Here is a 17,028-nt window from a genome sequence, read left to right as displayed (position 1 = left end):
TCCTGTTTAGGTATTATCACTTCTCTGTGGTGTCCACATTCCTAGTTACAGTTGCTACAACCGAGCCAGCTATAAGGCTGGCAGTTGTGTTTAATTGTGTTCAGTCAGGCTGATCTGAAGGAAGCTTGATAAGGTATTAGCTTAATGAGTTAATTTGATCTCATTCATCACACCATCACAACCACACATAAAAAATCATGCTAAAAGAAAAGCCTGGTATAATAAAAAAAAATCAACATTTCACAGAACGGATATTTTTAAAACTCTGACACTAAAAAATAAATCAGTTTGTTGTGTGATCTTAATTTATATCATATAAATGAATCGTGAACACTGAGAAGTGTACATATGTGGATTTTCACCCTGAAGGCTTTCCCCAGCAAGGCTGTGCATGAGCTAGGAGGCTCCTTCATCATTATCTTCATCAGAAGTAGAGTCTGTTCAAAACTTAGACATTTTTTCTGTTTCATTCTCATATTTTAATAGGTAAAAAGTAACCATATGGCAAAGACAGATACTAAATCTGTCCTGTATTTGTATCACAACTAAAAATTAATTTACTTATAGTCACGCTACAGTGATGTCTGATATATTATACTTTTACCTATCTTAGAATATGTAATAATTACAGTACAACAAAATATTACAGGTTTGTAATTGCTGGCAAATGTTGACATTTTTAATGTTAACAACCAACTTTCCAGTACAGGAAGACAATTTGTATTGTCTAAATTTTACATGCCTATAAATATTGTCTGTTGGTAAGTGTATGCCCAAGATTTATTATGTTACTTGCTCATTTCTTTGGATTGTGTGCTTGGCTTGTTTCTTTCTTGTACTGTGGACTATAGCCATTCAGAAGACTAAGATAATCCAAATGTTCTATTGCTTAGTGCAAGCAGTTTTCTTCGGTCTACACTTACACTTCAAAATATCAAGAGGAGTTTGCTCTTTTGAGAAGCAGCTAGTGATTTTGGATTCCTAATTAAGGAATTATATTTTTATTCACTGAGCTGGATACTAGAAGAAAGAAGTCTTGTTTAAAGGCCATTCTTGTCACATTTTTCAAAATTAGGATGTGGTACTGCAATTAGTCTGTAAGAAGAATAGCTATTTGCAAATGCTTTGGGACAGGCTGGTTTTAGAGTATGAGTTCCAGGTCCTTCCTGAAGAGGAGGTTGACCAGAATTATTACTAAGAATGTTACTTTCATTTGACTTTCCCTCTTAGTAGTGGCATTGGTCATTGCAGGATAAGTGCATCAGAAATCTGTATAATCAGCAGACAATCAGCAGACCCAAGGTAAGAGGTCTGGAGTCTATTTTCATTTTGTTCTCAGTCTCTCTTCCAAGGACCACAGATGTGACTGAAATTCCTAATTCATGGTTTATTAACTTTCCCATTTTCAGTAGTCATCTTTCAAGCCACTGGCACTGCATACTGACAAATGGTCTTGAAAAATCCCATAATTTCTCTGGTTACTTACCTTTTATCTGAGAGGAAAGACTGTGATAGATGTTATGTTGTTTACAGCAACTTGAGGATTTCTAAGGGCTTTACAACTTTATTTTCTTCAGGAGGCATAAGACATTCATTTTAAATGATAGTGTAGCTGACTGAGCCCAACAGGAAGATATACTTATGCTTCTCTCGCTGAATAAAGCATAATTTATTCTTTAGTAGTTCTATGACTGCTTAAGCCTAATTCTTTGTAGTTGTTATCAAGGGACTGAAAAGCAAATTTGATTTGATGTAGTTTTTTTGTAAATAAATCTATAAAGCCTCATAGATCTTTCAATCAAAGATCTGGGGTCATACCTGGGATTAATTTGAACCAAACTTTCATATTTGGCGAACAAGGGTGTGGTAAAATTTTAACTTAAAATATTCAAGCAGGAAGGTACTGTAGGGAGCCAGGTGATATTACACATGAGCAGGAACTGACAAGAGTGGAGCTCTGGAATATTATCTACCAACCCAGCATGGCTCTTTGTCTCTTTCTAGTAACTACTTTGCATAGGAAGGTTGGAGTCTACTACTACTGCCTTTGAGCTAATGGAGCTGGCCCGTTAGCTCAAGCAGTTGACACTTGCACTATTAGATCCAGAGGCTTAGCTTCAAGTCCCAGAGATAGCCAACTAGGAATTTTGTTATAGTTGCAGGAGCTAAGTACCAATAATTCTATAATACTTTATAAAAAGTTATGAACACACTCTGAAAGTCTGAAATAACCGAAACACATAAATGGAAGATTAAAATAGAATAATCCGAGAGAAGACAAAAAGGAAAAGAAACAGTTACTTCCATCTCATTCTGCAATGATCACATCTCCTTTAATTTATCCTCATGTTATCTGCTTTCCAAGATCTCCTCTACCATACAGCACTAAAGGTCTCCCCCACCTTGTACGGTGGAGCCAAGCCAATGCAGAGAATAAATCCTACTGCAGTGCTTACACAAGCAAAATGTTCATTTATTTCAGGGGTTGCTACGCAGGGGGGTCTTAAAAAAATCTTTATGTTAAACCTTTAAATTTGCTTCACTCTACATTATGTTCTCTGGAGTAAGTCTGTTTTTAATCCTAAATTACACATGTTGAAATATACACAGGGAAAGTAAATGGACTATAACACAGTGCCTACTCAAAGCTTAAAATGTAGGCTTCAGAAGTGTGTGTGTGTGTGTGTGTGTATGCATGCATGAGTGAGATCAAATAAACTTTTCCCATTCTGCTTGACAAAAATAATTTAAGTATTGCAATCTCTTGCTGCTGGAAGTCTGGTCCCACCAGATTTAGCTCTTCTTCTTGTTAAAAGTACACTATTGAGATAATACTCAGCTGAGTTGAAACATCTTTTCTACATTGGAGTCCTGCTAGCATTATACAGAATAACATAACACAAAAGGAATTTTTCAAAGCACAGATGACAAAGAATGAGAATGAGGGAGGTAAAAGCAAATTCAGAGACTATCTAATTAGCACCTACAGGCAGGTACATGTATCATTAAAGTACAGTAGATTCATCTTGAAAGTGAACTTCATAGTAAAAATATTCTCGGCAATTATAAAAAATGATGTCCTCCTCTACTTGCAGAGCTCTCTTTTTTATACTTTGTTTAAATTCTTCCCATCTTTGCTCCCCAGAAAGACAAATTATTGGCAACCGCTCCAAGATGTTGAAATCTTGATAGAACTGCGGGGTGAGGGGAATGTCACTAAACATGTAAGTTTCAAAATATTGGTACATGCACTATTTGTGAGTCGGTGACTGCCTCAAACTTTGAAGACGATTCTTTGGGATTTTTAGTTTGATCTAGTGCACTGTATACAGTATAAATGTGGTAGGGTTTTGGGTACTGTACACATATGATTTGTGAACAATTCAATTACCATGACTGAGTGTATGTATATGGCAAAGAAGGACAGAGTTATATGTGTAAAGTGGAGAGAACTCTTCAAGGTTACAAAGACCATTCTTATAAGCTTCTTGGAGCACAACCATGTCTTCCTTTGTATTTTTTGCCACACATGCTGACACTCAACAAATATTAATGATAAAACCAAAACGTGGCTAGTCAAGGCATTTATGCTAAAATGGCTACTTTTACCAGGTGTGCTGAGAATGCCTATGTGCTTGCTTTCCTGGGTCCTAATCTGTGGTAGTTGCCAGGAGATGAGAAGGGAAAAAATGAAAAAGAATATTGGGTCATAGGATAGGAAGAAAATCAGATTGGACTTTCTACTCCTGAATTTTTAAATTTTGCACCTAAAATAGCGGCAGAAAGATAATACTTCTTTTTATATAGTAGAGAAAAGAAAGAGACTACAGTGCCAATTATTGTGTGTTAAAAAGTTATATGTTTTTAAGATGTGTGTTGACAAGCATCAACAAGCAGTACTTTGTGTATTACTAGTGTCATTGGCTCTGTCGATCCTATCCCACAAAAGATGCATTGATAGAAAAAATGTTATATTATATTATATAGTTAGATTTTGAGAAACAGTATGTGATCATGCATTTATAGGTTGTATACGAATGCACCTGAGGGCAGAATTAGGGTGCATAATCAATCAAATCATTAGCATTTCTGGATTTTGAACAATTAAACTGAAAACATTTTTTTGCATAATGTTACATCTATATTTTGAATATATATACATATACATATACACACACATATATATATATATATATATATGTGTGTATATGTATATGTATATATATTCAAAATATAGATGTATAGATATATATATACACACACACACACACACAATATATATGTGTGTTTGTATAGATACTTGTAATTTAACAAAGAAGACATAATATTAAACAAAATACTATTCTGTGTTCAGTGAGCATTAAAGCAGAGCTAAAAATCTACAGGAACAAAGAAATTCAGAGTTAAGACTGCCACTGCACACTTAATTCAGTCCCATTTTGCTGTAATGTCTCCATGTAGACTTGCCTCAACATCTTTATTGCTTTCATTTTGACATTAGCATTGTCATGCCATTGCAACCTCATCCCCATAGATTTAAATTGTTATTGTTTTGTTTCATGTTTCCTGCCTCCATATACTTGTTTGCAATGTTGTAGTAGTGTTATATTTGCAGTGTTGGTCTAATAAGATCACTCAAAACACTCATTCCTATTCAAATAGATAGGAACAGACATGATTACAAGCATGCTCTAAAAAGAGAAGCACTTGCTAGCAAGCTTGCAAAGCTATGTCTTCTCTGTTCCAATATTTTTCTCCTAAAATACTGAAAAGATAAATTCCCTTAAATAACTTATAAAATTATGCATTATTTCAATTAATCTCTTTGTTTACACCGTGGGGGAGAGGGGATGGAGTGACATCTTTGAAATAGTTGCAAATTATGTTTTTTGCAGCTGTATTATTAAAACAGTCCATTAAAAGATTTTTACAATCCAAGTTGAGAACCTATTTAGCAGATCTGGCTCTGCGGTAATTTGAAATGGTTAATATCTTAATCGCTCCTTCCAAGCTGGGGAAACGGAAAACACTCAGAAAGTTGGGATATGCTCAGTAAGATAATTACGTAACTATTCTGTTAAAAATAATCAGGGGACAAATAAGGAAGTTACCAAACTCATCACTTGATTAGCGTGGCATGTTTGTTTGCATCATCACGGAGGGGCAATTTTTTCCTCTTTTCTTTGACCACTGAGGGCCTAGCGAGAACCAGTTTTGTTCCTTTGTGCTGCAGCAGTGGAAGTCCATAGGATTCGAGAGCCCATATAGAAGGTTTGAACCACCAATGCCCCGTGCAGCCCAGCTTCACAGGGGATCACTCCATGTCCCCTCACTCAGTGGCATGAGGTAGTCAGGAGTGGTGAATTTTGCATATTCACTATCTGTTGCTCCCCATGCAGCAGACAAACAGCAACAATAGGCCTCAATATCAGCTTTGGAGTAGCTCCACTAATGTTGTCTAGCCTATGACAAAGAGATCTCTTCCCCTAGTACTCCTTCCCCCACCATTATTCAAGCATGTTGCTAGGGTTTGGGGATTGGGCCATGACAGAGTAAAACTATTGGTCTTTTTTGTCAGCTTGATCTTGCATTTGTTATACAGGCAAAATATCCATTGGCTTCAGGAGTTTTTTCTAAGTGCCAGTATGCAATATGGAGTCCTTCATTTAGAACAACTTAAGGATTAAACTGTGCATAAAGCTATGCAACAAACGTATCCATTTTTCACTTCAAAATTTTTTCATGCAGACTCAGAATGCTAAATTCTGCATTATCCCTTTGACTGTAATAGGAGATGTGAACATTTAGTAGCAGATTTTTGGCTCTAGATTTATATAGGATTTGTAGGGTGACATTTCACCATTTCTGTCAGTGAACACAACTTTGCTCAGAAATTCAAATCTCTTGCAACAAATTACAAATTTGCCACACTATTTTTTCTTTAAGGAAAATTGGTTGTTTTCACAGATCCATTTAACTCTAGAATTTGGTAGAGAGAGGTCCATCAGGAAAAACCCTTGAAACAGCTAAACACAGAGGGGAATCTTGAGCTGGAATTTGTGTTATGTTGATATTAGTTTCTCTGTTGATAAAGTCAAGTCCCCAGGATGGGGTGAGAATGTGTGTAAAACTGATGAATAAATCACTGAACCAGAAAGAGAGATTTTAGAAAAATAAAATTGAATAGATAATAAAAGTGACAACTGGGGATGTCTAAGTACCTTTAATTTCTATATACAAAGCCTCTGGCAAGAAATCAAATTCAATGTGTGTATCATTTTAATGAGACGAATCTTAGTTACATAAAATAAATTTGAGAGAGAACATCTTTTTAAATATGCCATACACAAGTCTCAGGATAATGTCTCCTTCAACTATCATGATAATCAACAAGGGAAACAAATTTTCCTCCAGATATGCATACTGGGCTCACACTGAAGTAGATGGAAGTTCATCATGCAACATGGGAAGGCAGAATTTGGCTATTAGTTCCCCACCTTTTTGCAGCTTTTAACAAGGCAAGTTTTCTGCATCTTGCTCTGTTGGCCAAAAATCACCAACATTCTATTAACTAATTGTCAGAAACAATTTGAATTATTTTTGACTTCATTTTGCTCTTTAAAAAATAAATTAAAAACTCTTCAAACGAGCCAAGCAACTGTTGTTTTGTAATGCAGGTCTAATAGGCTACTCAAAAATCTTCAACTTACCAACTAAGGACCAAATGTTGACAAAAGTGTCCTCTGAAATTGTGCCTGCAACAATGCAAGAAAACAGTATTTGCACATGCAAACAGGGTAACTGAGCAGTTAACCACCCTGTTTGATTGTGCAAATGCACATTTTGTTCTTAACATATGTATCTAACTTTCTGCAGGTTCAGTTTTAGAGATTATTTTTGGAAATTTGGTAGTAACTATTAAATATGTAAAAATGACACTGTTTTTTCATTTTTTTCATTTTGATTTATATTTTAAAATAGGAAGGCAGTTCCATGTTAGGTTTGGAAAACACAACTATTGTGCCTCTAATCCTGAGCTGTTCCGGAGACTAATATGTATCATAGAATCATAGAAGATTAGGGTTGGAAGAGACCTCAGGAGGTCATCTAGTCCAACCACCTGCTCAAAGCAGGACCAACCCCAACTAAATCAAGTCATTAAGTCAGCACAGCCCCTGTGTTCAGAGAATTCTCTGATAGCTTTATCTATGCCCTTTAAGGAACCTTTACTCCTCTGGAGCAGGGGAACAGAATGTGTCCTCATATCCTCCAAGGATAACTTTTGCCTAAGCTTTCCCACTGAGGTCTGGAAGTGATAGAGGAGCAATTTCAGACTTGTATTCATGTCCCTCATAACTGGTGAAAGCCAATAACAAATACTGATTTAAATGTTTAACATATCTCTAAGAAATGGTTCTCACTAGATGTCCGTGATTCTCGGGTTTCCTCTCATTGCTCTGACAGAACCTGAGTTTCTTGACTTTCAGGACACAAGGTACAGCCACTCTATTTACATAAACTATTCCAAAGGACCACAATATTGATGATCTCTAAAGAGCTGGATCCTAAGCTGAGAGTCTCACTGAATTATTAGATGTTATTAAACAATATAAGTTTCAGTATATGTGCCCAGCAATGTGCACATTGCGAAATGTGATGTGCACATTGTGAAATCTAATAGCCGAGTGGTGCCATCTTTTACTCTTCTTCCCTTTTCTCCTCTTCCCAGATTCAACTGATTTATTTTACGAAGTGGAACTGTGTTTTTGATCCTCCATTTGCACCCTGACCCTATCCATATTAATAGCACTAACGTATAACATGCTTGGTGAAGACCAGTTTGTATTCAGTCCAGTGAGGCACTTTGATTGGAAGCACTTTTTATCAAATAGAAGAATCAAGGACTCCACAGAGTTATTTCTATATCTTTATAACTGGGTAGTTAGTGATCTTAGAGACAAACAGCAAGGAGGAAAAAATAATCTTACTAATGAAAAATAAATACCAGGGGAGCAAATGCATGAGGTCTGTACCCCAATATTGCACTAGGGTGCAGACAGGCACATAATAAGGCCTGAACATCATTACTGTGGGTTTATATTCTGATTTGTGTGCTGCTCACACAGAGGCCCCAATATGGATTATTCATGCCAAAAAGCAAGCGTAAACTGCACAGGACATGGGCTGACCATGTCCCTTTACTTAAAGCCCTGTCTAAGAATGACCATTCTGAGGTTCTGATTGTGAAGGAATTGCAGAAAGTTGAACATCATACACATTGGACTGTCACTTTTTTTTAGACCCACAGAACATGGAATAAGTGAACAGCATTCAACATTGGGAATCTAAACAGACAATTGTATTCCTGAAGCCTTAACATTTTCTCCTGTCCTGCAGGAAAGGAGTGTGGGTTTTTAGAACGTATTGTTTCCTTGCTTGTGTGGGTTTGTGTCATGCATGTTGTATGTGTATCAACTGCACCTGCTTCCACACAATGTTTTTTGTGTATTAGTTTCCTAGGCTTTTTTAATGCTTCATTTATTGGTGATTAGAAAAAGACCTTGCAGACTTGTGGGAGGAAGAAATGCAGCTCATCATGGAGTATATTTTATCTGTCAGCACCTATGAATAAACCTTCATGTATCAGCAGCTGCACAAAAACCTCCCTCTTTTGTAAGATAAAATCTGACAGAAAAACATAACTCCTGATGGAGCAAGTTGTATGTGCTCTTAGTCCCATCATGTGGCTGGAGTCTTGGGCTTGTTGCCAGGAGTCCAACCATCAGTCATGTGCATTCCTAGTCCCAATCAACCATCAGTTTTGTATGTACCGTGCATAAACTTGCAGTTATCAGGAGAACAGCAATTAAAAATGGCCCTAAATCCAACACTCAAACTACCTCTTGCACTAGATCTATTCTGGGCACACCAATCTAGCAAGTTTTTTGTAGACAGACAATATTTTTTTTTAAAATAGATATCAGTCAACAATGGAAAGTAAGACTGACAAGCAAAAACTTCAGCTGGATCTGAAATTCAAAGGCTTCCGTTAAAAATGTATGACGAGAAACCACACAAAGCTTATGTAGGAAATTCAATGGGCATAAAAACTAACTCTGTGAAGTTGCACACCACCTGGCTACATGCTTTTTGAGAGAAACAGAAATAAATGCCCCATTTTAAGCCCATTTTAGATTCCAACCCTAATTATAGAGTTTCTACCTGGTGCCCCCTAATGAAGGCTGAAGATAATAACAACCAACCATTTTCATTGAACATGTTACAAATATTTTAGATTAAATGACCAACGGTCACTTAATCTACAATTCTATATTTAGATCTTTAAATTAGTGGAAGACTTTGGAAAGAGTGTCAATCTACTCCAAAGAATTTAAATTGCAGAAAAGGTAACACACTTGATATTAGGCTGTGACGAACACTGGAACTACGACTTTGTTGGATGGATCAGCAGCATGTTCCTGGATTAATATGGTGCCACACAACGTTGGCTTGTTAAAAGAAAGCAAAAGTACGACTGTATTCCCTTCCGATCTGAAGAAGAACAGTTTCAACTATAGAAATGAAAGAGTGATAACTGGCATTTCTTGGAATAAGGCCAGTAATCATTTTTTTAAAAGTACCATTGGCAAGAATATTAAGATAATATGAAAAAATAAAAAAATAAGTCAAAGGTTATTCCATTTTCACTAGAAGGGAAAAATGTTTTTGTATTTAATGGGGTCAAAAAGTTTCATATTATTAATCCTTGGAGTTTTAAGACGAATACATTTTTGTTCAGATGAAGGGTACTGTGAAGATAAATTATGCAAAAGCTGGAAATAGTTAGAAATATTTTAAAGACCCTTTATATGAACTTATCCAAGATGTTGGGTCTAAAAGCTAAAAGTCACAAAATTAGACCCAGACAAATACACACATTTTTTTTTTACCTTGCTGCGTTGCGATCCTGTGACCTTAAGAAAGGGTGAGGACAAGAAGTGAAATAGCAATAAGAAAAAATATCCAGAAATATTTTGCAGATAAGTGACTGATCAAACACATATGTAGATCTCCTGTCTCTCATTTCTGTGCTTTAGTCACAAGACCCTGTGCCCCCTCATACAGCGATCACTATTACAAAGTCAACATTAATCTACAGTAAATGTAGAGTAGTGTCTGAGTTACTGCAGTTATTTCCTATTCTAAACATCGGAAATAACATGCTAACTGTGGATAAATATTGACCTTTTCTTAACAGTCATTGCTCTATAAACAGAGATGCAAATAATTGATTAATTACTGCTACTGTATATACAATATTATTGCAATAAACACTATTCTTTCAATATTTCTTACCCATACAAACTCAGTCACCATTGGAAATCTTGTCAGTCTGTTCTCATCAGATTTTCAGAATGATTTGAGGTTCAGGATAGCAATTGAACTGTTATATGTTTGTCCAAACTGACTCTTTTAAGGTTCACTCATCAATTTTATATACAAGTGTGTGTGCATGTATATATATAATTATGTAGCACTATCTTTTCTCTCTGTTTTATTACTATGAATCTGATTACTCATATTTGTCAATCCAGCTTCTGACATGCAGTTCATTTACATAATAAGTTGCAGGAAGCCATGAAGCAAGAAACATAAATGTCAGTTAGAAGCTATGGAATAATGTATAATATGAAACAAGAAACCAAAAAGAGGACTTCAAACTTACTTCAAAACTCTTCACTTCTTCTTCACCATCATCATCCTCTTCATCATGACAACTCTGAGACCATGTAAAAACAAAACATTCACAAATAAAGTTTGCTTTAAAAAAAAAAACATGGCCCCAGTTCGATATACACCAAAACTCTTTCAATCTCCCTTACATTCTCTTATTAAAAGGTAAATGCAAAAGATGGGGAAAAAGTTACCTTTGCCATAATGTCAGCATATGCCATATACAAGTAATCTTCCTCCAGTTTGCTAGGGAATAGAAGGGGAGAAACACTGTAACCATTGATGTAATACAGCATCTCCATAAACAATTGAAACCCTCAAATATTCAGAAGAGGACCAGAAAATTGAACATTTTAAATAATTATAGTTTCCAACAGCACACCTTCTAAATAGGATGTCCTGAATTTTGTTTTTAACCTCCTTTAATTTTTTTATAAGGGTATTTCTGTTCCCATATTAATTCTAAGGGTCTTTTCAGGAAAGGAAGAAACTAATAAACTAATACAGGCTGAACAGTGAAATTGACTACACACATAGAGCTGAACAAAGTGAAAATAGATTTTTTTTTCTAACTTCTTTCAGTTGTAGGATTGTTAGGGGTTACTTCTAATCCAGCATTTTCAGATAACACAATTTTCAAGATATGCATCCGAAGAAGTGGGCTGTAGCCCACAAAAGCTTATGCTCTAATAAATTTGTTAGTCTCTAAGGTGCCACAAGTACTCCTGTTCTTTTTGCGGATACAGACTAACACGGCTGCTACTCTGAAACAATTTTCAAGCTGTGCGTGTCCCTTTCAATGTGGAATACGGACATTAATAAGGACACCACGGGACAGATTTTCAACAGCAACCATAAACGTGGCATTGACGTTTGTAGGCAGATCTGTTTGCTGCAGAAAATTCCATGTACCTGCTTCTCAGTTATGGTAAGGCCCCTCTATGCCACTCTGCCAATGTAATTAAGAATCAGGCCCTACATGTGCAGGTACATGCAAATCCGGTAGTGCTTGCTTAGCTACACTATTTGCATATGTGACATATTGCATGGCAAACCACTGCAATTTAAAAAATGGAAGCAGCTAGACAATTTGCAGAAATTGTATAGCCCCTCCCACCAACCTTACCATTTTTCAGTTAAGGCTGTTCGACTGAAAAGCAGAATAAGCTGATGCAGCGGATCAACTCTTTTAATGCCTTCATCCTCCTCTGGTGGCTCCTCTCCAGGTTTCTGTGGGGAAAGAAAATTGGAATAGAAAAAAATATATGCATTCTACGTTATTTGTTGTGAAATCTGTCAGACTGTGAAACTTGTATTAGATATACTATAGTAATACATATCATTTGGGCTCTTTGAATTTCCTAGATAATGAGGATTTAGCAGTCTAGCTCCACGGAGTACCTTTGGGAACAGGTAGGCTAGAATCCTGAACACACTCAAACCATTAAAATTTACCCTGAATCACCCCATTCCTCATAATAGCTACTCCCCCTCTTCCCTGGATACTGTCCCAAACCCTACCTTAATCCTGTCTTCAGGATTAATTTGGGGGGATGGCCTGAACACAGTATGGGCTACCACCTTAAGGCTGACAAGGCACTAACTATCTGCTCCTACCTTACTGTAACAGCCTGCCTCAGCAGAGTGAAGAATTCTTCCCTGCTCCTACTACTTTATGGTGCCTATTGTGACCTGCCAACCATGCTGCTTCTTGCTCCCTAAAGAGCCTGATGCATTGTGCGGTGGGGGAGGGGCTGTAACCCGAACTTGCAGCCCTCCTCATCATTTTAAGATGGGGGATTTCATGTCTACCAATAACAGTGTTAAAGTTGGCAAGGGTGGATCCTTTGGACAGTCTGCATTTTTACTGTTTTTACTGTTAATGTAGATTTTTTTTCTTCTCACTTTAAAGCTCTACATTTGTCCAATTTTTTCCATACTTAGAAAAGAGCATCTTTGCTTGGTTGGGTAACTTTTAATTTTAGGTTTACAATCCTCTAGTTAGGGCTGACTTTTCTTTTTACAATGATTTATAAAGTGGCAGTTGACAGAGCACCCCCTAAAGGTTTGGATTTGAAAGTATCTTCAAAGCATTATTTTTAACCTCGTCTTATGAGTCTCCATGAATTAGTAGAAAGCCAACTTTCATATGACAGCATAGTTCTTCAGATAGTTTCAGTCTGCAAACCAGGGGTCCCCAAAACTGTACTATGTTGACCATCAATGTTCCAGAGAACACGTGGTGGTGGTTCCAGGAGAACTGCCTAAGCACGTGGTGCTGGCTCCTCCTCATTTCCACCTGCCCAAATACATTAAAATACAGATAAAAATATGCCCAATGCATAGCTGAGATTAATATTCCATGTCAACAATTGTTGTCACAGGCATGTTATTTGATCACAATAGGAGGGGGTTGGCCACATGACAATTGCAAGGAGATTAGGTATTCAAAAGTCCTGTTAATAAGTGGCACACATTATGAAAAAGTTTGGGAATCCCTGCTTTAAACATCAGGAAAGAAACCCTCAGGGAAAATACACTGGAACCCTATTGTACTCTGAGATAGACATGTGCAACTCCCAATGAAGTCAAAGAGAGGTGAGTAGCACATTGGGGCAGAACACAGCAAATTCTATTTTAAACAACTTTGATTATATATGAGCACTTTCACATTTCCCTTCCTTTGGTCTTTATTATTGAGGGTATCTGCTGATATTTAATCTACTCCTGAGATTAATAAGAATTTATGTACCGTAATTCTTTTTTGAACTCCATTATACTTTTGGCTTTTACAACATCCCCTGGCAATGAGTTCCATAGGCTGACTGTACACTGTGTGAAGAAGTACTTCTTTTTGTTTATTTTAAACCTGCTGCTTATTAATTTCATTGGGTTACCCTGGTTCTTGTGTAATGTGAAGTAGTAAATAACACTTCCTTATTCACTTTCTCCACATCATTCATGATTTTATAGATCTCTATCATATCCACCCTTAGTTGTGTCTCTTTTCAAGCTGTTTACTCTCTCCTCATACAGAAGCAGTTTCATATCCTCAAACATTTTTATTGCCCTTTTCTGTACCTTTTTCAATTCTAATATCTTTTTTGAGATGGGGCAACCAGAACTGCACACATATTCAAGGTGTAGATTTATATAATGACATTATCATATCATATGATTTTGATATTTTCTGTCTTATTATCTCTTTCCTAATGGTTTCAAATCCTTATTCCTTAGATGAATGTATAATCCTCTCTTTCTGACTGTGAAGCATGAATTCAGGTGGGGAATAAGGAACAGTAACCATTCTTATTTTTAAAACAAACTTATCCAGTTTTAAAATCTTTTTAGTCACAAAGTGTAATGAAGAGAAACACAGAACACACAGGATACATAAGGAATTTAAATGTAATTAGAAAGTATTTCAAAGTTACTCACAAGGAATCAGTTGTTCACTTTTAACTTTTCAAAGAAAATAGGGACTTTCCCATACTTACAAATTAATGCAGAAATTACCTATGAAGAATTTCAGCAAGAGGCTTAAGGATCACTTGAGATCACTTAAGACCTCAAAATAGGTGCTGGTCGTACACACAAAGGTGAATTTCACTCAGAGAGCGATTGCCCTCACATAATAATATAGTGAGACACTAGTAGCTATATTTTCTATAACTTTATTGAAAAGATAAGCATGCAGGATAAGTCTTCACTTCACTGAATTGCTTTTAAAAAAAAGAGAGTAAATTTTGTAAATTCCCACAGATAATTCTATTTTTCTAAAAGGAAAAGTGATGTAAGATCTAAACTCCTTTGTGAATTTCTTCCTGAAGATCTTACTCAGGCAAAACACCAAATGACTTTCCATTGTAAGGACTAAGGGTTAAATCACCCTGTCAGGAAAAGGCAGCTAAGCCTGAAAAAGGACACCATATTAAATCCACAAACAACAATTCTCAATTTTCACTCCAAGAATCTCAAAGTACTTAAGCACATTCATAAATGTATCCACTGCTTCTTTGTCATCCTCATTATTCCTGTTTTACAGATGAGGAAACTGAAATATTAAAAGATTCTGGGTCAGATGATCTGATCTGCTCCAGTCTCTTTGCAAAGGAGCTGGAAAGCCAGCTTTGAGGGCTAGCTGTGGATTTCATACTCATATGGCACCGAGATGGCTTCTAGGCTATCCACTTCTAGCCCTTCTGGTATAGAGGTTGTGGCTAGAGCGCTGCTGCAATTCCTGCTATCCCTAGCTAGTGTACCAGGTCCTTTGGGCAATAGCTAGCAGGTGTAGTTTAGAGCAGATCTAATACTGCTCTGAATTGTGTGAGTGATTGGATCAGTATTGAACTGGGCCAATTATCAGAGAGCTACAAATGACTCATTCACCCCCTCCCTTTCCATTCAGCTGTACCAAATATTTACTGGATGAAGCTGTGGGCTTGGCTCCTGTCAGATATGGCAGTGCCTTTAAAGCCTTTAAATTAGCCCATTTTCAGGGAAATAAGTCACCATTGTTATTATCCAGGACCAGGAGTGTGCACAAACATTTAGGAATACAAGTCAGTGCTTACAACAGATAATTATGTCTGAATAATGCAAATTATAATTGCAGTCATATTTGATCATCATAGCGGGCCCTCCATGGGCTCTTTATTCTCTTTAATTAAATGACAACTTTCTATAACCCATGATTTCATCATCCAAAACACTTGCCTAACGTTATAAAAACTGATCAAGCTAAAGAGTGGAAGTTGTGTTAATTTTTTAATCCACGATATTGGATTTCAAAGGTCTACTTCAAATTAAATGTAGGAATCAATTTGCCAATGACTGTGTTAAATGGAATTCATTGCGTTAGTATACTTTAGCATGGCAATGAAAACAAGTGGGTTTTCTGGTGTTTCTGGAATGCAGGGGTTCTTAATTTTCAATTTATTAATTAATAAAATTTTGATTTACATTTATTTAAATGTAAAATTCACTACCTGAACAAACTTAACAAAAGTGGGCAAAACAAATGCTCAGGGAATTATTTTGGGGGAGTTCTATGGCCAGTGCTATAGAGGAGGTCATACTAGATGATCACAGTGGTCCCTTCTGGCTTTGGAATGTATGAATCTATAAAAAAATTAATTGGGAACATTTTTAATTATAGTGTTTCTAAATATTGAAGTGCCACACAATAGTAGTTGAGTTACACTAACATTAATTGATTCAGTATCATTCCTGTTAAATAACTGCACTCAGTAATAGTTTCTCAACATAGTTTACTGCCAGAAGTCATATTATATCAAGTGTATCCATATGAACTCAGGTGCATATATAATCTCTGTCTTTTTATTAAATATAGGAACAGTGTTTTTTGTAACAGAACATTAAAAAAATGAAGGCATGGTAAGCCATCTGATTTAATTTCAGATAAACCCCCATTATTGTAGAGCACCATAGTCAAAATGTTAAAAATAAATTAAAAATCTCAATTTATTTTGGTGATACTTTTCAATAAAAGTAAACTTTTCCATGCTACAGCGTGACCCTGGTGAGAGACTTCAGGCTGAAACCAACATTGTCCTTCTCTTTGTGAAGGGAGTGGCACCCTGAAATGTATTGATGCTGGTATCATCACCTCATACATTGAAATGTGACAATGTTGAAACATTCCCAAGAGGAGAAAATGCAATTGTGGCAGAAACCCACCAAATTGTCTTTTCAATGTACCAGACTTGGCAGGGCTGTGCTTTCCTTTTGGGTTTAGCATGTCAGACTGAAATAATCACACTTTGAATAGCAAAATGTTGGCCCATAGGTGGAATTTTGAGAAGCCAGGGAATAAGGGGTAGGAAAAGGTGAATTCCATTTCTATTATTGGAGGAAAGGACAAATAAAATAGAAATAATTATTTCCTTTCATGAGAAATTTTCCAGATTACTTTGGTTTTTATAGCAAGTGTCGGACACCCTTGGCTGTCCTCCTGCATGTGAACAGGGTGCTTGACCCTGCAAGGAGCTTCTAAGATTGGGAGACTGTGTTGTAATCTACGGTGCTAACTTCAACAGTTCCTTCCTCCTCCTACACCAGCCATCAGAACGGAGCTGGCATGGAGGGAATGCATGCTGCCCTCTATTAAAGGGCACTACAGCAGCCAATCTGCTTTGTGTTCCCCAAAAGGCATACTGTTGTGAGACTTCTAGCCATCTGCTGGTACAGAGTTTATTTTGATCTTCCCAGAACATACATACACATCATGCTGAGATGAGGAGGAAAGGTGACTAGATAGTGAAGAGAGAGCCC

At 36.6% G+C, this 17,028-nt stretch overlaps 1 protein-coding gene across 22 annotated transcripts in view; it reads right to left on the bottom strand.

The window, feature by feature from the left end:
• RYR2 (ryanodine receptor 2) overlaps nucleotides 1-17,028 on the bottom strand; it is a 722,683-nt gene that overhangs the window by 107,405 nt on the left and 598,250 nt on the right. For 15 of the 22 annotated variants that reach the window (XR_010599784.1, XM_065589065.1, XM_065589068.1 and 12 more), the window contains 4 exons: nucleotides 11,861-11,964; nucleotides 10,929-10,980; nucleotides 10,727-10,780; nucleotides 9,951-9,974 (listed from right to left, as the gene is read on the bottom strand). Coding sequence is in view for 21 of the 22 variants with exons in the window: in XM_065589065.1 (XP_065445137.1) it covers nucleotides 9,951-9,974; nucleotides 10,727-10,780; nucleotides 10,929-10,980; nucleotides 11,861-11,964 (234 nt within the window). In the remaining variant the exon portion in view is untranslated. The remainder of the gene's footprint in view (nucleotides 1-9,950; nucleotides 9,975-10,726; nucleotides 10,781-10,928; nucleotides 10,981-11,860; nucleotides 11,965-17,028) is intronic. The other 7 variants (XM_065589067.1, XM_065589073.1, XM_065589075.1 and 4 more) reach the window with 1 other exon arrangement.

Source organism: Chrysemys picta, chromosome 3 (assembly GCF_011386835.1).
Source record: "Chrysemys picta bellii isolate R12L10 chromosome 3, ASM1138683v2, whole genome shotgun sequence".
In the NCBI taxonomy this organism is placed as follows: domain Eukaryota; kingdom Metazoa; phylum Chordata; order Testudines; family Emydidae; genus Chrysemys; species Chrysemys picta.
Note: the sequence above shows the minus strand (reverse complement) of the source record. Positions and strands in the feature narration are given on the sequence as shown.